The sequence below is a fragment of the Mus caroli genome, chromosome 5, assembly GCF_900094665.2.
Source record: "Mus caroli chromosome 5, CAROLI_EIJ_v1.1, whole genome shotgun sequence".
NCBI classification, from domain to species: domain Eukaryota; kingdom Metazoa; phylum Chordata; class Mammalia; order Rodentia; family Muridae; genus Mus; species Mus caroli.
Window position 1 is genome coordinate 96,618,418 of NC_034574.1, and position 25,509 is coordinate 96,643,926.

Below are 25,509 nucleotides of genomic sequence, written 5' to 3' on the forward strand. Positions count from 1 at the left end.
ACTGAGTTCAAATCTGAAATCTAACTAGTCCCACTGACTACACATCTAAACACATCAGGTCATGAAAACTTACTGGATCTTCATAGATAGGTAAAGTGACCACACAGCAGAGTTAAAATCGTTCAAGGTCTCACAGAGGTTCGAGAGATTATTCAACACAAGCCTGTTTTATTAGTGAGTATTGTACTCTTGTAAATCCCTCAGGGATCGGGTAATGAATTTCAGCAGTCCATTCTGTTCCTGCCTGCTCATTTCCCGGCTGCTCTACCACAGTCTCCTGGAGCCAGTGCTACTCTCCACAACTCAGCGTCTCACCGTGTCTTGCTTTTAATTTTCTCCTGAAATCTGTAATCTGTAAATTACTTTCACTGGTACCCAAAGTGCTTTAATATTGTACTCTTGAAAGAAAGAGCAGAGGCCTGGGTATGATGGTTCACACCTTTGATCTCAGCAGGGAGAGGCAGAGAGGCTTGCAGGATCTGTGAGCCAGGACTACCTAGTAAGACAAGGCTTTCTCATCTAGAAGCAACATAACAAAGGTGCTGTAGTCAGTGATGGGAACTCTGGTTGAGGCTACATATGAGTCTGGATTCCTACACAGAGGACCCCAGGACACTTGTCCAGAAGGATCCTTTAGTGTCTGTAGGCTTCTCAGAGCAACAGGATGGAGGTGTCAAGACTTCCGGTGTGGGATAGCACACACAAAGCGTCAGGATCCCCCACCACTGAGCTCACATGCCAGAGGATGAGTACAAAAGAATTCACTGTATACAGGCTCTTGGATTCATCCATTTTTCTCTCTTTGGGTTTTCAGTGCACGCTGATGGAGAAGCTGAAATATAGAATATACAGCTATGAATCCTTCTGTCACTAAAGTAATTGCTCCTGATAGGAAAGGGCTTTTAAGTGAGAAGAATGTCCAGTTAACTAATAGAAAAGTTATTCTCTCCCAAAGCTCACAAGTTCACAGGCAGGAAAGGAATGTTGGGGATGACTGAAGGCACTGAAAGTGTAGCAGGATGCTGGGAAGCAACAGACAGCACTTCTAAAGGGCTGCCACAGGGGTTGGCCTTGGCTGGATAGAATACTTTAAATACAGAGTGTTCACAACCTCCGAACACACCAGTATATACCAGTACATACCAGAACAGGCAAGAACACACAAGTATGCACCAGTAAGCACTAGTATATATTGGAACACACTAGCACACTCTCTAGCACACACCAGTACTCTCCTGCACACTCTAGTACACACGTAAACACACTAGTACACACTAGAATACACTAGTACACACTAACACACCAGAGCACACTAGGACACACTGTAAACATGAATTGAAGAATCATACTTTCTCACAAATAAATGCAATTGGTACATGTTAGTCAAACATTTTTTTTAAGTATTTAAGGTTTGACTGACTTGTGAATACTGATATGCTGCAGGTTCTTTTGAATTACCACAGAATATCCTGTGCGTGTGGATAATTAGGGGAACCACGGGCTTGAGGCACAGCCGGCGGCACAGCCATCCCAGAGTGCCTTTTCTTGTTCTCACATTTAGTCCCAAGCTTCAAATCCTTGACCACTGCGAGTTCTTAGAATTCTGTTAATTATAAATTCGAATTCAGAAGTAAAAAGGTAATTTATCTGAAGGAGAGAGCTAGAGATATGACCTCTAATTACTTAAATACCAAGGCCCCCTAGATTAAAACATTAAACTCAAAATCCTTCAGCCAAGGGATTAAGGAGCTTAGACTGAGCTTGACAAATTACCATGGGGTTAAAGGGGGAAGTGCAGGCTGAAAGTAGGCCATGCTCACTCAGATAGCAGATGAAGTTCAGGAGAAAAAAGCCTGGTTTGTTTGTAGCCCGAACCCTGTGGGGGAGGGGAGGATTGTACTTGGTTTGTCTAATGATTTTGACAGCTAAAAATATCAAAATCAGTGTAAAAATAGCTGGTTATGGAGTCTGGGCATACAGCAGACTTAAATGGGAATTTTTTGTGTGTGTGTGTGGGGGGGGGGGGTCACAAACTTATGTATCTCTTGGCAACCAGGAGATAGAAATGCAAGTTTAAAAACCAAGTTTGCAATGAGGTGCCAGAAGAATTCTGCTTAAAATATCTTCTAAGTATTGATCGTCCTGCCCAAAGAGTCTAAACCAAAACCATTAATTCAGCCATCGTATCTGGCTTTCTCTGTTCCTGTCAACTAAATGTTACACACAACAGAAACAGCACACGGAAGAGTTAAAATGTTTGGGAGAGCAGCCAGGCAGGGGAGACTCCCATGCTGGGTGAGCCACTGCTCTAGGGACCAGGGTGTGAGGGTGTGTGTGTGTGTGTGTGTGTGTGTGTGTGTGTGTGTGAAGTGTGAGCACAGCCAGAAGGAACAGGAATTTCTTATTCTGGTACCAAATGTACTCTGGCAGTTTTGAGAAGGAACCGAGAGTGAAAAACAACAATTCCAGCTAACACCACCCAGTAGACACTCCAGTCTCAGGGTTAAGCTCTCCTCTTGGGCTACTGCAGGCAGCTCTGTTCTTTGCACTACCTCATTTCCAGTAATTTTTGAGTTTTAAAAAAAAAATTTTTTTTTCTTTTAAAATTTCCTAATGTTATGTCAGAGCTTAAAATGTGTTTCAGAACCTTGCCCAGCTCCAAAACCTTCAAGTCGAAGACTGGTTTTGCACCAAAGCTGGGCCTTAGTTGGGAATGGAAGGTCTCATTTTCTACCTGAGCTTAGAAATCTCTAGCTTGTAAATACTGGCCTTTAAAACAAAGCCCCAGAAAACACACCATCCAACAAAGCAGCTCTCGGCCCAGGGCTGTCTTAACAGCTTCTGCTCAAAATGTCTGTGGGTCATTTGTCACTATTTTTAAGCTTCTATATTTAGATGTGCAGGTCCATCCGGGACTTTGCCAGCCTATCCCAAGAGCGAGGGCACTCATTTCTGGTTCTTCACCTAACATAGTTTGCAAGTCTTTACCCAACACCCATAATCTAAAGAGAGGTACTCCCTGATTCTGATTTCTGACTCCTGATTCTAAATTCTGACTCATGTGGGTCACCCTGAGCCCTCCATCTGCCTGGGCCCCCCCTCACTGGCACAACCACACAATGACAGTGCCAGGCAGTTGGCACAGCAGCTGCCACTGGCATCAGGGCTCTGGCAAGGATCAGAGGAAACTGTCACATTACAGTGACACTGACCAAAGAAGACAAGTTTACATATAGTCAGCTGTTAACAGCAGAGCTTCTGTGCCCTGATTCTACAGTCAAATGCACGCCCCTTGGGAGATGTGCCTGGGCTGCCTGGCTCAATGTCCTGTGTCTCAGATACTCGGTCAGTGGCAGAGACTCGAAGGTGTGGGAGAAATCTCTGATCTCCTATCCACTTTCCTCCCCCCTCTCCCAAAGAACTCACAAGTTGAAGGGAAAGACCCAACTCCCTAAAGTTACCTTCTAGCCACGCCCCTTGGCTAAATAAATGTATAAATATAAGAAAAAGAAGAAGGTGGAATTTGGATTAGTAATTTGTAATGCTGGGGCAGAAAGGCTGAAGTAGATTTTAGGAAGCTCAGCCCGATGAGATCAAAGATACCATGAATCCTAGTTAGGGTTTTCCCAAGAGATATGACCCTTCCAATTTTTTACTTTTTATTTTAAAAATTTTAGTGCTTGGGGTTGAACCTAGGGGCCTAGTTGAACACACTAGGCCACAGGATCTGCTCCCAGTTTGATGTTTCTTTTTTTGTTTGTTTTTGTTGTTTTGAGATAGGATTTTTTTCTGTGCAGACTCAGCTGACCTGGAGCTCCTCTGTTGGCCAGCCTAGCCTAGAACTCAGATCTTCCTGCCTCTGCCTCCTGAGTCCTGGCACTCAGTTTGAATGTTTTATTTTAATGTGTATGCTTGCATGCGTGCTTGGTGCCCTTGAAGGCCAGAAGAGGGTGTCAGATCTCCTGCAACTGGAGTTAGAGACAATTTGTAAACTTCCTCTGGAAGAGCAGCTGGTGCCCTTAGCTACTGATCCAGTTCTCCAGTCCCTCCCTCCCATTTGACTTTTAAGTGATTGAAAATAATTAAAAAGCCCATAGAAAGAGACCATTTGCTTTGGCATTGCCCTAGGAGCTAGTTCTCAGTGAATGTATGTTACGCAAGTATAGTTCCTGTAACCCCTGCATAGGGCATGGGGATCTCCAGTTAAGAGTCCAGGACTGCCGAAGTTTCAGGGTCCCTGAGGTGCCCCCCCTCCCTCCTATCCCTTGGCATGGCAAACTCTCCTGAAGAGAGTTTGGCAGCTTCACCAAGATATTTACTTGGTGAGTAAATATCTCACCTTACAAGCAATCACAAATATTTACTTTGCTCATTTTTCCTGCCGCCCCTTCCCCCACCTCCCGTTACAGCCACCTGTGACATGAATCAGCCGGATCCCATTATATATGTTGCAGACCGAGTCCCTTAGGAGTTTAAGAAGTCCAGTCCAGCCCTGTGTCGCCAAGTACACTGTCATGTCACAAAGATTGTCTGTGGAGTGGTGACCCCGGGCCAGCCTGTTGGCACCTGTGGTAATGCAATTAGGGCCGTTGATGATGAGATGATTAAAACTCAATTCACGCTCTGAGTGAGTGCTATCTGTATGCACAGGGCTAAGCTTCTCCCTTTCAGAGCTGCAAGCCATGCAGGTGAGATCTCTGTTCTCACCTAGTTACCTCCACCTGCGTAGTCAATTTGCTTTTCTCCTGTGGTCTCACAGAAGGTGCAGATGTTCCTCTCTCACACCCCACCCCCACCCAAGCCCATTCTCCATCTGGCTGCTTGAAAGCTCCACCCTTGTGCTAGCACCCTGCTCAGACTACCGGACTGCACTTAGGTCTTTCAGCGTCTGAACGTAGTGAGCCATTTTACTCCTGTCCGGCATCACTACTTTCTTGCTCCCTCCATAGCTGATGCTGTGTCTTGGGAAGTAGACAGACACTGTGCCTGGGTTTCCTCTCAGCCTCTTGGGCCTCTGTCATTTGGATTGTGCCACCAGATGACCCAGGAAAGCATGCCAAGTCATGTCATGCTTGAAGTCTCTGAACATGGGACAGACCCTGTAACCGCCTTGGCGGCTGGCTGGCTTTTACCTGCCTCTGTAGACAGGCTCCATCTCTGTTGGAAGTGTGTTTTCCTCTTTCTTCCCGGGGCTCTAACTTCACCTGATGATGTTTATCGAGGAGGACGACATTTTCCAGCCTTAAACATTTAAAGCTTCCTGATGCTTCCTCTCAGTCTCTCTCCTGGGGCTTTTGTGGAAGGTTGTGTGGTTATCTCAGATCTATTTCAGAGTCTCTCTTTCCTTGTACCCATCCCAGACATTGGCAATGGTCTCTTTTTTCTTGGGTGCCAGGATCACCTTCTCTCTGGGACCAGCTTGTTTGGCAGCTTGGTCCTCTGAATATCACCTGCTGACCCGCCATGGCAAGCCTTGCATCTCTTTCCTCCTCACTCTTCTATCTGAACTTGAGATCTGTTGCTTTTGTTTTTGTTTTTCGAGACAGGATTTCTCTGTGTAGCGTTGGGTGTCCTGGAACTCACTCAATAGACCAGGCTGGCCTCCAACTCAGAAATTCGCCTCTGCCTCCCAAGTGCTGGGATTAAAGACATGAGCCACCACTGCCCAGCTACACCTGAGATCTTTATGGCTGACCTTGAACCCGTTTTCTGCTGCCTGCTTTTGTGTGAGCTTAGTTTTCACCCCTTCCCTGAGGTTTCCTTTGTTTGGGCTCAGTCTGGCCTGAAACACATGGGCTCAGGTCTCTCTAGGGGCCCAGGAAATCCTGCCTCTGGTGCCCACCTCTGGCCCCATCTATACTGTTTGCCTTCTTTGTAGTGATAGAGGTGGTTTGTTTTGAGAAAGCCACACCCTGGCTGACCTTTGACCTCTCAGAGCCTCTCCTGACCTCAGTGGTAGTGTTCCTGTGGTGGTGCTGCCCATACCCTCGCCCCCCACAGCCCCACAGAGTAACTCCTCTCCCGACCTTATGCTATGTCTCTCTCCCCTTCCTCCACAAGGCTAGCATTTAGAGGTCAGAAGTCAGTGTGTTTAGTTTGTGGGCACCTGGTGAAAACTGCAGTTTCTGCCACATTGTGCTCACCATCAAGATTTCCTAACCTAACCTGCTTTTGATCTGGAGTCAGAATGACAATCCCCCTAACGTGTTCCACCTGCTGAAAGGGATGTGAAATGATATTCTCTATTTAGGACATTTGTCTGGGGACATGTCACTAAACTCATTTTAGAAATGAGTTTGAAAAATGGATTTATTAATGTTAAAGTGTTGTATATTTAGGTTCTGCTTGTGTTTCTTTTTTCTCTCTCGTATGTATAAGAGTGTGTGCAGTGCTCATGAAGTCCAGAAGGAAGACGTTCAATCCTCTGGGATTAGTTTTCAGGTTGTTGTGAGCCACCTCCGTGTGGATGCTGAGAATTGAACCTGGGTCCTGGCATGAGTAGCCGGTGCTAGCAACTGCTGAACCATAGCTATAGCCCCATAATTCGTACATTTTTAAGATTCGTCTTTAAGTCTTTTAAAGGCTTTCTACATGTGAGGGTTTTTGTGTGTTTTTTGTGTGATGATAATGGTGATTGCATACATATATAGAGAAATAGGGTTTCTCTACCTAGCTGTGGCTGTCCTGGAACTCAGTATGTAGGACAGACTGGCTCAGACTCACAGAGATCACTTGCTTCTGTCTCCTAAGTGCTGGGATTAAAGGCCTGTGCCATCATGCCCAGCTTTTTTGGTTTTAATGGCATGTCATGAAATCGTTAATGTAGACAAGGATTCAGTCTTAAGTGTTTTGCATGGAATAGATCCCTTTTCCTGGGAATAAGCCAAGCACACCATGTGGAACATTTGCTCATCTCCTCCAGCCACAAAGGTATCATTAGTTGGTATCCTAGTAACGTGGGAATTGTTGACCCTGAACATGGTTTTCTGCGGCCTGGCCTTCATTTTCTAGTAAGACTACCTATCTTCGTTATGTCCATTCAAGTTGCAGTTGCTAAGGGGACACACTGGTGTGTTGATCTGAACCTTGTTGGGACAGGTATGGTGCATGTCACCTGCAGCTCCCAGACTCCTCCCACACAGGCCCTGCAGTGACTGATAGCACTGAGATTTGGTTTATGTTTCTGGTGATCTGTCAGGTGGTATGTGCCAACCTACGGAAGTCACAGAGACCATGGCGGAGACCAAAGTAAGAATTCGGTAAGGTTGCTTTAGGCTCTGTCCCCCTGACCAAGGGCTTTTCATACTTGAGACAAATACTTTGAGGAATGTGCTATATAAAAATTGTGTCTGTAGTGAGTTAATAAGAGATTCTTCATCCGGGCATGGTGGCACACGCCTTTAATCCCAGCACTTGGGAGGCAGAGGCAGGGGGATTTCTGGGTTCGAGGTCAGCCTGGTCTACAAGGTGAGTTCCAGGACAGCCAGAGCTATACAGAGAAACCCTGTCTCAAAAAAAAAAAAAGATTCCTCAATGTAAATATATCTTCTATTCTCTTTCCATATTGCCCCTCTGTAAGAGAAGGAGTGATTAGAGCCAACTGCTGGAGTTACTGCCCCATTAAGGATCACTCTCTGCAACAGTGTACTTAATTGCTAACATCTAAAAAGTAGTATTCTCTACATTGAAATCTTAATTTTCACTAAACATTGGAAACATTGAATTCCCAACAAAACAGTAATTGATTTTTTAAAAAATGATTTTATATATGTGAGTATACTGTAGCTGTCTTCAGACACACCAGAAAAGGGCATCCGATCCCGTTACAGATGGTTGTGAGCCACCATGTGATTGCTGGGAATTGAACTCAGGGCATCTGGAAGAGCAGTCGGTGCTCTTAACTGCTGAGCAATCTCTCCAGCCCAAGTAATTGACTCTTTATTTTCTGGAAAACACCAAACAGCAGATGGCTCAGGTGCAGCAGCAGGGACTGCAGTGGTCTTAGAGGCTGTGGCTGTGGCAGGCTGAGGCTGAGGCTGAGGCTCAGGCTGAGGCTGAGGCTGAGGCTGAGGCTGAGGCTGAGGCTGAGGCTGAGGGGTTTAATGGAAGTAAAGCCAAAGAGAAGGAGTTGGATTTCTGTCATCAGACTGGCCCACCTGCTCAAGACATAAATGCCACACTCTCCCTGCCCTTGAAGGAATTGGAGATTATTAACTTTGTTCTGGACTCATCCCTAAAGGATAGGGTTCTAAAACTCATGCCACTGCAGAAGCAGACTTGGGCTTGCTAGAACACAGGTTCATGGTTTTTGTCCCTATTGAGGACTTGAGGTCCTGTCTGTCTTGGTGGTGGCCACTGTCATCTTTCTAACTATCCTCTTAGCCGAGCATTCCATCATCCCTATGTGTGTGGAAACACTACTGGGGCAACAAGATTGTCAAGCCCTACACCGTTCCATGCATGGTGACAGGCTACTGTGGTTCTGTGTTGGTGCCAAGTGAGGTGAGCATCCATCTTGTGAAAACTGTGTCAAGTTCATGTCTGGCTGTGCCAGCAGGCTTGTCCTGAAGCTCATTGGTTGAGTGGGGCTCAAAGGAGCCTCAACATATTCAGCAATGAAGACAACTCAATGTGTGTGTGTGTGTGTGTGTGTGTGCCTGCCTGTGTAGGGGGGTAGGCTATCTATTACTACAGGAGAGCAAAGCTATAGATGATTTGCAAAACAGGATGTTTAGCCTGTGTTTTATTTCTCTTGCGTATAATATTAGTTCCTTTTTTATTAATTGGCATTGATAATGGCTTTTGTCCTAATGCAGCAATCCTCAATTTTTTGGGGTTGAGGGTCTCATATCAGATATTTACAATATGATTCATTATGGTAGCGCAATTACAGTTACACAGTACCAACAAAATAATTCTGTCAGAAACCTCAGAATAGAGCCTACTCTTTAGGACAGTGGTTCTCAGCCTACCTAATAATGCTACCCTTTGACATAGTTCCTCATGGTGTGATGACCTCCAACCATAAAATTATTTTGTTGGTAACACTACAGCAGTTGGGTACGAACATACATCCCAGTGTTTGCTCTGTAGTGTCTTTGACCCGTAGACCATATGAGGCACAATGCTGCTTTCCCTGATAGCTTAAAACTGTATAATCTCAGCAGTTGAGACTAAGGTGGGCGAGTGGTTGTGAGTCTGTGACCAATGACAGAGTGAAAACTGGTCCCAACAACAGGCAGGAGGGGGCCCTTGCTGCCCACTGCCTCCTCCCCATCCCTGCCCTGGAGTGCCTTGCCAGAAGCCCCTTTCCCTTTTCCTTGTGCAATTGATGGCTTGAGGGGTGTTTTTAGTTACTCCCAGCCCCAACTTTTAGGGTTTATCAGCACTCGCCTGGTGGACAGCACCCACCCTGCTTCCTTCCTCCTCATCCCCAAGAGCGCAGGATCCCACCCTCCAAAGTTATAACATTCCTTCCTCCGCACAAGTTAATTCAGAGTAGCATGTTGAGGACACAGATGTCTACAGAGATGGTGGCTGCATGAATGAGAGGCCACCATGTGGGTGGAGGTGGGGAGGCTTAGTAGAAAGGGAAAGAAAGGAAGGGGGGGGTGTCGGGGAAGTGCCACATGGTCAAGTGATGTGTGGCTCTAATCCCCCCATTTGAGAGGCAGACACAGTAGACTTCTGTGAGTTTGAGGACATCAGAGATGAATATATCTAGTTCCAGGCTGGCTCGGGGTACCTAGTGAGACAAGACTCTGCCCCCGCCCCCCCCCCAAAGGCCCGTGTTTCATTAAGGATGTCTTCTGTAGGCGCATGTTCATGCCGCTTCATGCAGTGAGCTTAACAGTCCCTGATAGAGCCAATGCTGGAGGCTTGCATGGCTATCAGAATCTTGCTCATCAGCCTTAGTGTAGGTAGGCAGAACTTACACTGTAAAGACGATCTTGACATCTGAGATTTCCAAGACTCTTCCAGTTTGAAGAATCTGCTCATGTTTTTCCTACAGACGACAGTGAGGAGCATAGCTTGATGACTGTTCTATCTGCATCCAGCAGGTATCTGTTGAGGGTCCTAATGAGAAGGAGATCCTAGCGTGTTGAATTCATGTATGTGTTTTAAGTGACATGGCATGTTGTCAAGGACCTTTTGAGTGCAGGGAATATGACCTCAGCTTCTAGTTCTCCTGTGTCTCTGTGGCTTGAGAGCACATGGCTACTCTACCCTTTATAGCCTGAACTTGGTTTCAACAGAATTGTTTTGAAAACACTTGCTCATAATATATCAGAATTGGTTGGCTCAAGGTAAAGAGGAAACTGTAGCCTGATTTGTTAAAAGCTAGGAACAAAACTGCTCGTGTGCCAACAGTTTGGATGTGCAGAGCACTGCTCAGCTCCTAGCCGGCTTTAAGAGTTATATGAAGAATTAGGATACTTCATCTACATTTTATTTTAGTCTTATGCATGTGATATCAGCACTGTGAGGAACTTGTGTATAATGGTAACCTAAGGTAACCCATAGATGAAGTACCAGATACTTAGATGACAGGATTATCTTGAAATCTATAACATTAGGTTAATTTTTTTTCTATTTGTGTTCTTGAAGTTTGAGAGGTGTCTAGCTGAGTAGTAAAAACACTCACTTACCATTCAGAAGGCCTTAGCCTTTTCCAGTTCAGAAGGAAGAAGAGAGAGAGGAGAGGAGGGAAGGAGATTGCTACATTTACTCCAGGATCTGGGTTTTTATCTCACGGGTGACTCCTGCGTTGCACATAATGCCACAGGACTGAATTTATTCTAAACGAAGTTGTTACCCAGCAGAGGTTTCCATTTCAGACACATCTTCGGGTGTAAGTGTGCAGGCACACTAGTTATTAGGTGGAGTTTAATAGGAACTCCCACTGGTGGCTTAAATATTTTGCTTATGTGCCACCAGCTGCCGTAAAACTACTGATCTTTCTCCCGTCCTTGTAAGCAGAACGAAGAGTAAGCCATTTTGTACTCTTGGGTTTTTTGGGGGAGTGGGGTGGGGGTGGAGCAAGGGAGGAGGGGCAGGTGGCCATCGGTGAAGCTGTGTTTTTAAACTTTGCACATGGTGCTTTGCATGAGTCAAAATTGCCAAAGGGACAGATGTTGCCAATTTCAAATGTACAGGGGGAAGGCAAACATTGCTAAGCAACACTGTGCTTGAGAGAGTTTTTTAGGAGCAGAGCCAGGGGAGTTGGGCCTGGGAGCACTTCTGCTCCTTATGGCTCCGTACCAGGGAAGACACGCAAAATTCTTCCCTGCCTGGGCCATTGCAGCCACCGCACCAGTGACAGCGACCTAGTGGCATTGAGCAGGGCTGGCAGGGCAGGTGTTGAGACAGGAAAGCTTTTTTTTTTTTGCCATGTAGGAAGGCATTAAGACATGCTCAGGGAGGTAAGTGCCCCACTGCCCCACAGTAAGTATCCAGCAAGAAGTTCAGGTGGGAAAGGCCAGAAAGTAGAGGGAGAGAGTGGAGTAAGGAAGATGACGGCCAGGCCTGAACAGAAAGGTGTGTCTTGACTTCTTTCCTTTCTAGGGAATCAATCAGTACAGCCTGGTTTAGTCTGCTGTGTGCATGACTGTAACAAGGTAAATAAGTCTTCCAGCTACAGGCATGCTGTGCCTCCCTCCTGATTGTGTACATCCGATATGTAACATATGGACCTGTCCTCCCCTCCCCCTCTCCCCCTTTTTTTTTTTCCCCGCCTGCCACAGGAGACTTGAGCGACCTCTTGAGATTTGTGTGGCTCTTTGTTTGGACTTTGGAGCCTGCCTGCCTGCCTTATAAAATAGTAATAGTGGAGCTAGAGAATGAGTACATAGTTTTATATTTGTAGCAAATGCAGACTTGTTTTTATTGTGTGTTTTGAGACATTGTCTCACTATGTAGCTCAGGTAGGCCTGAGCCTGCCTCTGCCTCCTGAGTGTTGGGATTGCAGGATTACACCCCATGCCTGACTATGTGTACATTGGTAGTATATTTTATGGCAATTAAAAGCTAAGTGTATGATAATTCCCATAGCTAATGATTTTTTCCTGTATTCTTCAAACACTGGGCCTAAATTAAGGAATGATATGAGAAATGAAGCTATTGATTATTTAAAAGACAAAATATAAATCGTCCCTTTAAAGATCTTAGTGCTTTGGTTTTTCAATGGGTATGTTGAATTAGAGTCTAGTCTAGAAGGTGTGTGTGTGGGTGAGTGGCTTGAGAGGCGGTGGGGAATGTGTGTGCTGTTGCCTACAAAACCCAGAAGTATTAGATCCTTCTGGAGCAGGAGTCACAGGCATTTGTGAACCTCTTTATATGGGTTCTGGACTAGAACTCAGGTCCTCTGCAATAACATGAATTTTGTGTTTGTTTGTTAGCTTGTTTTGTTTTATTTGTTATGTTTTTCGAGAAAGGGTTTCTGTGTGTAGTCTTGGCTGTCCCGGAACTCACTCGTAGACCAGGCTCACCTCAAGCTCAGAGACCCATCTTCTACTGCCTGCCTGCTAAATGCTAGGATTAGAGGCCTGTGCCACCACCTGGCACTTTTCTTATTTTTAAATACAGTGTTCCAGCCATTTCATTCCATGTACAAAAGTCTGTCAAGAAACTATCTTCATCCCCAAACCAACACAGAGGTGACTGGCAGAGGTCAGCAAAAAGGCTTACCTGCTCAGGAGCCAAGCTGCAGTCACACGCCTGCATTGTTCTAGTGTGTATGAGAGAGCATTCTAGTTGGCTGCATGTTGCCTGTTACAATAAATCAATTAAAGAAGTTCATTCAGGTTGAAAGGACCTGGAGCAGGGCTTTTAACTGTTGTTACTCGTCCCAGTTCGGCCTGCAGCTGCTGGTGTAATTACCATGTCAGGAAGGAAGTGGGTACACCCAGGACTGTGTCCCCATGGGCTGTGTGCCAGGTGGAATTGTCAGGAAGGCTGCTGTTGGGTCAGGTGTAACTGAGGAACAGTTCATCGTCGAAAGGAGGTGATTTTTGTTTCACTGTGGCTATGGTTTCTTGTTTCCTTCTCTGGATTCTGCATTGAGCACAGGCTCATGTCATGACATCTACTTGAGCTTGGTTTTAAACAGGCCATACAAGAGCGATAATATATTTTAAATTTAGGTTTAAATAATTTATAACCACCTATGATATCCTTCTAGCCTTTGTTGATCCGGTATTGGGGATTGAACCCAGGGACTTGTATGTGTTAGGCAGGTGCATGATAATAAATAAGTTATACTTTCCCAAGGTGATTTTCCTATTCTGTGGAAATTTATTTGTTTATTGTTAAATATGTGGAAATCAAAGCCATCTCTTCCTGCTGCCTCCTGTGTTGGTTACAGTGCCCACGTCCCCATGGGAGGTTGAAGCTGTGTTTCCTCGTAGGAGTTGTGCCTCTGGCTGCAGGACTTGCCTTGCCTTTCCTTTCTGTTCCCCATTGGATTCTAGTTTTTGTTTTTGAAGATAATCAATGCCAGGAGACACCACACCAAGCAGGAGGAGACACTGGGATTACTTGAGTAAACCGAGGATAAAACCTTCTGTCCTTCCTGACAAGGCGTGGATTAAATGGCTTATCTCATTCCTATGACTTCAGTGTACCTCATCCACCTTGGAAAGCCCCACCCACCCCATTTTGTTCAGATGCCTATGTAGGCTCCACTTATGCTTAAGTATGTTTTTTAAAAAAGGTCTAAGTACCCATGAAACATGGAATTAGACATGGTTTCCAAACCCTGTGTGCCACTTACAAAATGTAACAGACACAGACACTTAGAGAGTAGGCTTAAGTCTCTGTAAACATCCTGGGATTGACAGAGTAATGTAGTACTGTTGTTTCAGATCAGAACTGTATGTTAATATGATCTGTGAGAGACAGGAGCACCAGAGAGACAGAATGTGCGTGTGTGTGTGTGTGTGTGTGTGTGTGTGTGTATGTGTGCTTGTGGGTGTGTCCACGGGCAAGATCTAGGTATCTAGGCAGTGCAGAGCACACAGGGACATCATATACCACCGTGGTTTTATACTCTCCTGTGGAAGAGGTACTCATAATTTGCACATTTGATGTTTACACTCAAGGTAACCCCTCTCACATTCACACATTCTGAAGACATTTTAGTAAGTAGCATTGGATTTTGGAAGAAGAAATAGATCAGATACTATGAAAGAAAAAATAGATCAGGCCATATGAAAGAACTTTCTCTGTCTCTGTCTCTGTCTCTCTCTCTCTTTCTCTGTCTCTCTGTCTCTCTGTCTCTCTCTCTCATCACTGTAGTGTAATATCTAGACTTTCTTGTGGTGTTTTGGTTTTTTTCCCTATCCTTTACTGCCTACTTAGCCATGCCATCATTCATGGTTTATACCCACAATGGTCTTCACAAGGCCTCACATGATCTTTCATCAAGAGTCCAAAATGTTTCAAAGGTGCACCCCACTGGGGATTTCAGCTCCCCATACTATGTGGCTAATGGCAACAGTTCACAGTCAGGAAGCTGGAAACTGAGGTTAGACATGTTCTCTTGTCTTGTTAGAGTGTTTGTTCATCTGGGTACTTCTGAGTGAACTTTAACACAACTCCTTTTTTTAAAGTTTTATTTATTTCATTTATATGAGTACACTGTAGCTGTCTTCAGACACACCAGAAGAGGGCACCAGATCCCATTACAGATGGTTGTGAGCCACCGTGTGGTTGCTGGGAATTGACCTCAGGACCTCTGGAAGAGCAGCCAGTGCTCTTAACCACTGAACCATCTCTCCAGCCCTATTAACACAAATTCCTAACTGTTATGTAAGCAGTTAATTGACCAGCTGATATACATGTGTAAGTCCTTTCATTTAGCTTCAATGCACCTTGCAAATGCTCCCTAAAACCTAGGACCTCCAGATCCTGGGAGCAAGGAATGAGAAGGTAGAATTAAGGTACAGTGGCATTTTTGCTACTTCTTCATATCATTGGCATATTTGTGTCCACTGAGTGTTTATAACTCTACACAGAGAGAATAACTATTCATTAATTTGTTCTTATTTATGAATCCAGATTGCAAGAATCAGAGCCCCAAGTTTCAAAATTACCCTTAAATGGAGCTCTAAGTGGAATTTCTAGAGTGGAATAATTTAGTTAATTCAGATTGTGATTTTTTTTTTAAAAATAATTTATCTGATTTACAAAAATGAGCTATCTTAATGACACTAATTAAAACAAGTGGCTTCAGTTGTGTGATCAAATGACTGCCAGCGAAACTGTCTAATCACTGTTATTGGTCCTTGAAAGCTACCTCCTGTAAGAGTTTGTATGTTTTAGGTTTTTTACCCCCCCCCCTCATCTTTAGTGCATTTTTGCTTTAGTTGGTGAAAGTCTGAAGGACATTGTAGTTTGTGGCTAGAAGTGTGTTTTAAACAGGTAGGGATGAAGGCTTCATTTCCCACATAAAGTGGAGTGCCGGTGCACACAGGCTTGGGCATTCTCTCTCTGTGTCTAGCTTGTAGGATCTTTGGAGCTCCTGTCTCACCAAGATGTCTACACCCTTCCTTTACTTCTGCATGGAGGAGACCCTTGCAGTTTGGAGCTGAATGTGGTTGGATTCTGGGAGAGGAGAAACTTCCAGAGAAGAGCAGCAGTGTTTGTCTCCTCCTCTTTCAGATTCTCCCACAGGAGAGTTGCTTAGTCTTAGGTTTTGTTGGGAAGTAAATAACAGTGGGTGACCTGCAGGCTCCTCTTTATTTTGTCTTACTGTGTAGTTAGATGACCCAGGCCTCGTGGGAGCTGGGACTGCAGACAGGAGCCACCATGTGCATCTCTTTATCATATTGATAATCTTTAATGCTTCTTCCTCCTGCAAACCTGTTTGGAAAATCAGAGATTTCTTCTAATTAAGTATGTGTTAACATCTGCCCCAAGCATGCCATTGGGTACCAAGAAGAGGTTTTTAGGGACTTGAAGGATCACTTGTGGCCCTCGTCCCTTCCTACAAGTGATCAGGTCTGCAGATGTAGCTCAGCAGTTGAATGTGTGCTTTAGTATGCTTCAGTCCCTAGTGCTCAAAAATCGGAAGGACAGCCTACTAACAACATAAAAGGGAAACATCACACTATTTAGGGACCAATGAGATGGCTCACTGAGTAAAGGGCCTTGCCACCAAGTCCGGGTCGAATTCAATCCTAGGGACCCACATCTTAGAAGGAACTCGAATTATCCCCTAACTAGTTATACACGCTTTGATATGCATGCACCCATGCATGCACATGCATACACATGTGCACAAATAAATGTAAGGTTAAAAAAAAAACTGTCTACTTCTTGGAACATGTTTAGGGAGATAAATCATGTTTAAAAATCTTCGGTAAAATTATTATTTTTAATTTTTTGTTTGCTTCATTTTGTTTTGTTTTTGAGATAGGATTTCTCTGTATAGCCCAGTCTATTCTGGAATTCTGTAGACCAGACTGGCCTGGAACTCCTTCTGCCTCCTGAGTTCTGGGATTTAAGGTGTGCACCACAACATTATGTAAAAATGTTTTTAAAATGATGTGTGTGTCTTTGCACCTAAATAGTGTCAATGGAGGCCAGAGATGGGGTCGTGAACCATTCAATGTAGGCAGATTTGGGTCTTCTTTGAGAGCAGTGAGCGTTTTAACTGCTTATCCATCTTTCTAGCCCTATTAATAATCTTTAAGGGGAGATTTTAGTAGTTGACTGCAACTTACATAGCATCCTTTCAATTAAAGAAACCGTATAGGGTGTGTTAGTAATTATTTTTTATTAATTGTCTCAAGCACCTCTGTGTGTGTTGTGTTTACTGTTTTAATTTGATGTATAAGAACTCACATACATCTATCCAGAAGCCTTAAAACAAAACCTCTTAAAGTTTGGGGTATGGAAGTTGACATAAAGACAATCGCCCAGGGGCTATGGAGCTGTAATGCCTGTGCCTTTATGTGTCTTCCGGCAGAAGCAGGCACACCCAGGTGGTGCGAGCCTGTTCTTCTGAGCCAAGCTGTGTAGGTGATTTACTGCTTAGTCACAGAATACAATTATTATTATGTGGAGCTTTGTTCAGTCAGGCCTTTTGGTCTCCATTTCTAATCTTTCCCAGAAGTGGTGATTATGGTGTCTTCATAGAATTGCATGCATTTTTATGTATGGCACAGACTTCAGCATGCACTGTCTTATTTCTCCCTCTTGACTGCCATTCCAGGCTTTGTGTATTTCATATATGTATGTTTAATACTTATTTATAATGTGTTTGGTATGTGTGCTCCAGCATGTCTGTGTGTGTGTGTGTGTGTGTGTGTGTGTGTGTGTATGAATATGTTTGAAACAGAGCAAGCATTGCCATGGGGCAGTGTCAGGGGACAACCTCTTCTTTGTCTAACCTAGGGTTCCCCCACCCCCACCCCCCACCCCTCTTCCGTGTACGCCAGGCTAGCCAGCCCCCAGCCCTCTTCCATGTACGCCAGGCTAGCCAGCCCCCAGCCCCCAGGCTTCCAGTGAATTCCCTGTCTTTGCCCCCTCAAGAGCAGTAGAAATTACAGGCATGTGTGTGTCCCTGTGTCAGCCTTTGGTGACTTTTTACTGAAGGCTCAGCTGAGGTCCTTACTCAAGAGGCAAGCTCCTATGTCCCCTGCTCAGTACTTAAGTGCTAAGAAGAGAAAGAGAGGTAAAAGCTGCCTTTCTCTCAAGCAAAGCTTTTCTAGTTTCATTGGAAAAGTGAGAACAGGCTACAGCTCTGATGCCTATGCCTCCGGCCACTCTGGGAAGTTGGCTGCTGATCAGGAGGCTGCCTCTCAGTGCCCTGCCGTTTGGTGAGTGGGCCGGACTGAGTGCTGCTGAGGACAGACTCTGGAAGGGCAGACACAGGACAGCCACAGAGGAAGGGTAACCAAGGGCCAGGAGCTGGAAGCAGGTGGTGGACTTTGAGAAGTTTTTAATTTCAGTCTAATGTTTATGGGGTTTTTTTTGTTTGGTTTGGCTTTGTCTTCTGTTTTTATGTTCTATTTTTTTTGTTTGTTTGTTTGTTTTTAAGATTTATTTATTTTATATATGTGAGTCAGTGCTCTTAACCGCTGAGCCATCTCTCCAGCTGGTGTTTGTTTTAAATTTAAGGGCTTAGGATTTAAAAGTTTAAAAAAAATAAGGAGATGGGGAGTTGAAATCTTTCCTGTTGTTCTTGGTAGAGGAAACTGATGGTTATTTTTTGTGTATTATTCTTAGCTGTATTTTAAGCATTGCAGGCAACTCTAAACACACAGTCTCGGACATTTTCACTTATGTAAATGCTGACAAAGTACCTTGTTTATTTTTCTTCTGTTTCATATAGTTAGGGTATTACCTCATCAGTAATGTCCTGTATATAATGTTATGTATTCTCATCGGCATACCCAGCTTCCTTGTCCTTTATCATAGTGGCATAATATTTTTTCACGTGACCCCGTAGTTGCATTAGTCAGTGTTTGTAGTATCCCTTTGTTTGCAGACAGATCTGAAACCTTGTGAACATGTTGTTTGGAACACATCAGTGCTATAGTTCAAAGGATACATGTAACTAGAATTGGTAGCTTGGGCTGGCTGGGGAGATGGGGTATAAAATGCTTACTGTGTAAGTAACCATGAAGTTGAGACCACCAGAACTCATGTAAAAGCTGGATAGCACATGCTGGATTAGCTTTACTAATCAGCCGAGTCAAACAAGAAGCACCAGGTGTCGTGAGAGACCCTGTCTCAAACTATAGTGGAGAGCCACCCACAGTGGCCCCTGGCTTCCATATGCTCATGCTCACCCACACAGCCTAGCTTTCTCCTCTCTCTTGCCCTCCAGCCCTATTTATGGGAGCCATTGCCCAAGTGATGCTGGGGTTTTTGAACTCTGTTCTTCTGCCAGTGACCCTTGCATTGTCCCATAGCTTAGGTCTTGTAAGTCCTTTGACTTGTTCCCAATCCAGTCTAAGGAGAAATGGGGACAGATGGATCCTGTATCCCGGCATATACGTGTTTCTATATTGTTAGCCCACGTGTTTATTTCTAATTCAGACAGCTTACAGCACCTAATGTGCTTTCAAAACCCCCAGATTTGAAATTTATTTTAATTTTTTTATTATGTGTATTTGTGCACCGTTTGTGTGGGTTTGGTGTGCTCCCCCGGAACTGGACTTAGAGATATGGTATGGACTCTGGTTTTCCCACCCAGGTCCTCTACAACAGCAGTATGTACTTTTGAGCGTTGAGTCACGTCTCCAACCTCAGAGAAAAATGAGAATTCTAAATTTGAAGAACAGAAAGACCAGCAAATATCATTAGTGGCGTTTATGTAACAGGTAGTGTATGGTCAGGTGGGCGTGGGGAAGGCTGCCCTCTGCTTTCCTAGAACTTGTAACCTAGAAGAAGCAGAGGACGTAAGTTGATGGTGTATAGACAAGTCTGGGGCAGCTCTACAGGGCACAGTACAGATGTCTCTGCAGGAGTCATGCTATAGCAAGTGGTCTCACACCATGGCAAAGGGGGAGTGACAGGGTGTGTTTTCACCAGCCCCTGAGCAGGAGGAGGGAGGGGGAAGTGAGTTTCAGGTAGGCGGACAGTGGACACTCAACTTACTGAGCAGCAGACAGCAATCCAGGAGGCAGTGCATTTGAGGAAAAGTATCCATGAGAATTGGTTAGAATTTCTTTTGAAACAGTCACATTACTGAATAATACTTAGATAATTCATGTTGGCACCGGGCATTTCCCATGGCAGCGCACTTGGCTTCACACTGCTCCTGTGAGGTGGTTAGATTTGGTAACATTCTCCTTTATCACCATAAGGAAATAGTCCCAAAGCTGAATTGTATCCAAGATCACAGAGCAGGTCCCGAGGGAAGCCACCCTAGAGAAGCTGGGGTCTGGCTCCCTCTTCAGTATTCAACTGCTGTGGCCCCCATTTCCAGGTAAACCTCCATGAAAGTAGCACTGTTGTAAAAGCTCTGTTCTGTTGAAACTTGATGCCAATTGGACCTGGGCAGGAGCCACCAGTCTCGGTGGCCAAGTGTCTCTTCTATTCCGTTCTTTTGGTAGTAAACCAAAGTCCAGAAGTCCTTTGCAAGGGACTCCTCGTTTTGGTGTCAGTACCGAGTGTCATTTTCAGGCCATGCTCAGTGTTTTGCTCTGGAACTTGGGGGTGACCAGCAGTGAGAGACGGAGACGTGTGAAGTCCTTAACAAATGGTTTTGGTCATGCATAGAACAGAAACCCGCTTTTGCTCAAATATTGGCTTGTCTGTCTCAGGAACAGACAATCTTTGGGAAGCCAGTTTGACAGGATCTTGAGGCTTGGCTCAGCCGATTCAGAGCTTTTGTGTGACCTTGGGTGACACACCGGTTTTAGTCTGCCTGTTGTAAAAAAATGCCTACCGTGGTGGTTGATATGAGAATGAAACTGGATACCGTATTCCACTCCCTGAGACCTTTTAATTGATCTAAAGCCTTTCGGAGTGGGGATGTCCACTACGGGGTCGATGGGTGGGGAGATGGAACAACTTTCTCCATGCCAAGCTAGTGATCGATTTCATAATCAATGGTATCAATTATAGTATGTAAAGAGTTTAATGCAGTGCCAAGTACAACCTGAGTTCAAGAAGTAGCTGCCGTGTTCTCTGCTTTGTTGAGTAGGGCTATTGTTCTAGGGTTATTTGTGGCCATGCCCGTGGGGATGTCACCCTGCTGGAACATTGGTCTCTGTATAGAATCCCATGTGATGTGAGGTCAGCAGTGGTGACCTGCCTACTCCAGGAACACAGACACCAACTGTGGAGGCGGGACTGAGTTCTGGAAGTTAGTCAGCAAGCCTTCACACACAGCCTTAGGAGACCTCTGTTCCTCTTGACCAATTATCGATTTTGCTGTTGTGTTTTATTATCTAGTGTTCCGGAAGGAATCTTTTTATATAATCTTTTTATAAGTCTTAGCTTCTTAGCCAGGACTGATAGTTCATTCTGGGGCAAGAGTTACGTGAAGAGCCTGGCTATGCTCAGCAGGAGTGACAGTACCTAACCTGAGCCCCACAGGGGCCTTGTGGCTTTTCAGCATCTCGACTTCCTTGTTGGAAGTTTCCTTTCAGTGGCAGAGGCAAGCTCGGAGGTGCTGGGCTGCACTTTATTGCTCAAGGCAGCCTGTCCTCTGACTTGCTAGAGATTCATACTCTCAGATGAAACCTTGGTAGACTTGGGCTGCCCTGACTTATGTAGCTTCTTCTTTGTTTTACATTTATTACTTGGGAGAGAGTGGTGTGTGTGTGTGTGTGTGTGTGCGTGCACGTATATATGTATGGTGTATGTGTGTGTGCACATGCATGTATGTATGGTGTGTGTGTGTGTGTGTGTGTGTGTGTGTGTGTGCGTGTGCACAGAAGCACAGCACAAATGTAGAGGCCAGAGGAAAACTGGGACTTGGTTCTCTCCTACCATGTGGCTTGTGGGCACTGACCTCCTCTGTCAGGCTTGGTACCCCTACCCACCGAGCCACCTCACCAGCCCTTTCTTTTAAATATAGGTTCAGAGGTAGCCAGGCGCACATAGGTGGGTTGGGGAGAAAGGGTATGAACACTAATTAACACCGCAGCAGTTCATGGTTTGTGTGGCTGGGCATGTGGGCAGGAGAAAGCATCAGGAAGCATGCTCTACCTCAGAAGGAGAATAAGGGGGTGTGAGGATTGCTTCCAGCACTTTGTGAGCATGAAGTCACCTCTAAGGAGGGTACACCTTGGAGGGTGGCTTCCCACCACATTCCGATTTTAGAAAGAATTGGCCAGGTCTTGGTTGGTCCTCATCAGAGCTGCTTTACCGTTTCCTTTTACTGCTGGTTGCTTCTCAACCATTCCCCGGCTTAGTCCCAGGCAGGAGGTGGAACTATAGTTCATAGACATTGGAGTCCCAGGCTCTGTTGATTCATATATATGTACTACTGATGGTGACTCTTTTTTCTAACAATAGATGTCAGTCATTGGAACCAGTTTAGTTTATGTCTAGGTGGAAACAGCCTTTCCCCCCCTTTTCCTTTTTCTCCTTTTGTTTCTGATACTTATGATAAAATGTGACACTATCATTTGGTCCTATGACATCTTTTAGTGGATTTTGGAAACTAAAAGCCAGTTTGACATGCAGAACGTCTGAGGAGGGACTGAATAGGCGCAGTGGAGTAGGAATGGCCTTACCCCTCACTGGTTGTACCTCAGAACTTCCTGGCACAAAGCTCCAAAAATGTCCCCAAGTCATTAGGGTGACATTAGTGAACACTCCTGAAGAGGTGTTTCCATTTTGACATGGCTGTTAGATTTGTTCACAGCCTGGTACAGAAGTTATACTCTATTTTCTTTTGATTTCCTAAATTGGAAAGACTAGGATGATGGCTAACAAACCCTTGGTTATGAATTAGCAACCAGTGTTATAGTTTTTTAAGATTTATTTATTTATTTTATGCATATGAGTATACCACCATTGCTCTCTTCAGACACACCAGAAGAGGGCATCAGACCCCATCAGATGGTTGTGAGCCATCTGATGTGGTTGCTGGGGATTGAATTCGGGACCTCTGGAAGAGCAGTCAGTGCTCTAAACCACTGAGCAATCTCTCCAGCCCAGGATGGGACACTCTTCAATTGTAGCTGAGCCCAGGGGAAAGGCTGCTTTGTACCCGCCTGCTCTCTGTGGAGTGGTGCTTTCTCTAGCGGGGGCATCACCTGATGTGGCACTTGCTGTGTGTACAAGGGCTCAGGAGTGACACAGAACAGAAGCAATAGATTTGTGGGCTGCATTCTGGGTTTCTAATGTAGGAAAATTTTAGATTTAACCTTTTTGCTTTTCTTTGGGTTAAAAGTACATAGACTATAAAGTGGAGCTGCCACATCTGATGTTTTCTATTTAGTTAGAGATGGGGCGGAGGCAAAAGTAGTGGGTCTTAGCTCTAGGTCGCTCTATCTCATCACTCTATCTCATCACTTCCTGTGTTGTCCTTTATGCACATAAAGGCCATAGAGATGGCTCAGCATTTATGAGTTCATACTGTTCCTCCAGAAAAGGAGACCCAAGTTTGATTCATAAATAACACCCTACCATGCAGCTTACAACTTAGTGTGTAACTCCAGCACCAGGGATTGTGACATCCTCCTCTGGCTTCTGGGAATACCTACACATATGCCACACATACACACCCACAGACAGACAGACAGACAGAGAGAGAGACAGAGAGAGAGACAGAGAGAGAGACAGAGAGAGAGAGACAGAGAGAAAGACAGGCAGAAATCTTCAAATATAGAAATGAGTTGTAGAGGACTGTATTGAAGAGCTGTTTCCTGCCTGGGCTTGGCCCCTGTGGGTCCTCTAGTATTCAGACAGTGTCCATGTCTATGCTCTTCAGTGGATGTTACTGTAAGGTACCCAGCTTCATTATTTGATTACTCTTGCTTCCATTTCCATCTGGTGCTCTTTTAGATTTACCAATACCTTCCTCCCCTCTCCTCTCATCTTCTCCTTCCCCCATCTTTGTTGAGATGGGGGCCTTACACAAGCCAGGCAAGTGCTTTACTACCGAGCTATGTCCCCAACCCTCACTTTTCTCCCGAGCTACCTTTAGCGTAATGGTCACATTCAGATGGGTGTGGGCGAGCCTCCAGCTTCCTGCTCTTCCCCAAGATGAAGTTGGTGTTTCCTTCTTCCACAGTGCAGTTCCTAGCACTCTGGTAGGAAAGGGTAGGTCCTGAAGCCAACCTACCCAGGCTGGTCCACACCTGTACCTAGCACTGCAATCAGTTCCACTGGCAAGGTTTTTAAATTAAGCTCGCTCTCTTGTTTCCTTTGCAGCAGCCGTACTCCAATGAAGTCCATTGTGTTGAAGAGATTCTGAAGGTGAGTTAGTTAATAATTCCTGTTGTGGGTTTGAAGATGAAGTTTACAAACTTGCAAGAATTTGGATCACTGTTTTATGAATTTCTCAAGTTCTGCTTTCCCATAAAGAGTGTGCTCATTTTCCAGAGATGAAACACCCTCAATGGGCATAGCATGGACAGTACCAGGCGTTAAATAGCCCCGTGTCCGTGATCTTGCTTTTCATACAGTGAAACCTGGTGCCTGTGGCCTCTTTAATGAGATCTTGAAACTTGAAATCAGTGGAGGCGAGTGTGTGGCATATGCTTTAATCCAGCACTCGACTGCAGAAGCGGGCAGATGATCAGGCAAGCTGTGGCTACTCAGGGAGATCCTGACACACACACGCACACACACTCACACACACACACAAATGAATGAATGGTCATATTTTGACTTCCACATTGGGTTGCTTTTGTCTGCTTGCTTATTTGAGTTGTGTGAACAACTTGTTCCTGCAAATGTATCATTATATACATTACCTCCCACATATTACCTCACACATTACCCGCCTGCTGCTGTAAATGTATAGTTATGTTCAGTACCTGTTGTAAATGTGGCCACACATACACTCACTCTGGTTTTCTTGCACTAGACAAAACAAAACAAACAAAAAAACAACAACTAAATTAATCTTAGTAGATTCTTCTCTTGACCTATGAGCTTGCTTTTCTCAAGAGAAGTGAACAAATTGTCATGTGACCCGCCCCCCGCCCCCTGAAATTCAGAGCTTAATTTATTCCTTGTATTCAGTAATTGTAATAACTTGGGGTGGGGGTGTTTTCCTGTGTTTCTTATTTTCTCTGTGGCTCATGATTTGCTCCTGTTGGTCTTAGTGATATTCTTGTAGCTTTTATTGTAAAATTTTGTTCTTTTGAAGTTGTGGATCTATGAATTTTAATCTCCTGCTTACTGTTTTTCTCTAAAAATTTACTCCAAATTTTACTTTAATTCCACCTTCGTTGCAAAAATACTAACCGATGCTGCTGCTTGCAGCCATTAAATAAGAAAGAATATTGGTTATATTTTTCATTTGTGATTTTTCTTTATTTTAAAAACAAACAAACAAACAAACAAAAACAGCATTTCAGCAAATGTTTGAACAGTACTTGTGTTATTTCTGTCTGTATTCTTCCTTTTGCAGTTAGGGCTTTGCAGTCATTCCTGAGAGACATGCTTTGAACCACGGAAAGCTGATGTTCTCGCCAATTAGCAAGGAGGGTGCATTTTTAACTAATTACCCTGCTCAGGCTTTGGTATTAACTTTTCCGCTTCATGATTTTGAAATTTTCCACATATCATCTCAAAATCCTAAATTACTTGTTATACCTCTTAGCATCCTCTCTGAAACAGGGTGTGATCTGTTCTGTATTTACCCCCGAATGACTGAGAGAGAGGGTGGGCCTCCATGGGCATTGTGTTGTGGGGTTTGATATGTGTAGAAGACAAACCATACCCTTTGCTCAGGAGTGATAGCATTATAGTACTGTGCCGTAGCCAAAACAGCCACCCTCCTGTCCTCCTCATCCAGTGCGGTGCTGGGGATGCTCAGACTGAAATGTGAGCAAAGTCACATTTGGGAGTCAGAAGTGAGAAGTGGAA

The 25,509-nt window shown here is 44.7% G+C and overlaps 1 protein-coding gene across 4 annotated transcripts in view; it reads left to right on the forward strand.

Annotated features, from left to right (window-relative positions):
- Aff1 (AF4/FMR2 family member 1) overlaps positions 1-25,509 on the forward strand; it is a 162,884-nt gene that overhangs the window by 95,344 nt on the left and 42,031 nt on the right. For all 4 annotated transcript variants that reach the window (XM_029478020.1, XM_029478021.1, XM_021162208.2 and 1 more), the window contains one exon: positions 23,845-23,889. In XM_029478020.1, the coding sequence (XP_029333880.1) occupies positions 23,845-23,889 (45 nt within the window). The remainder of the gene's footprint in view (positions 1-23,844; positions 23,890-25,509) is intronic.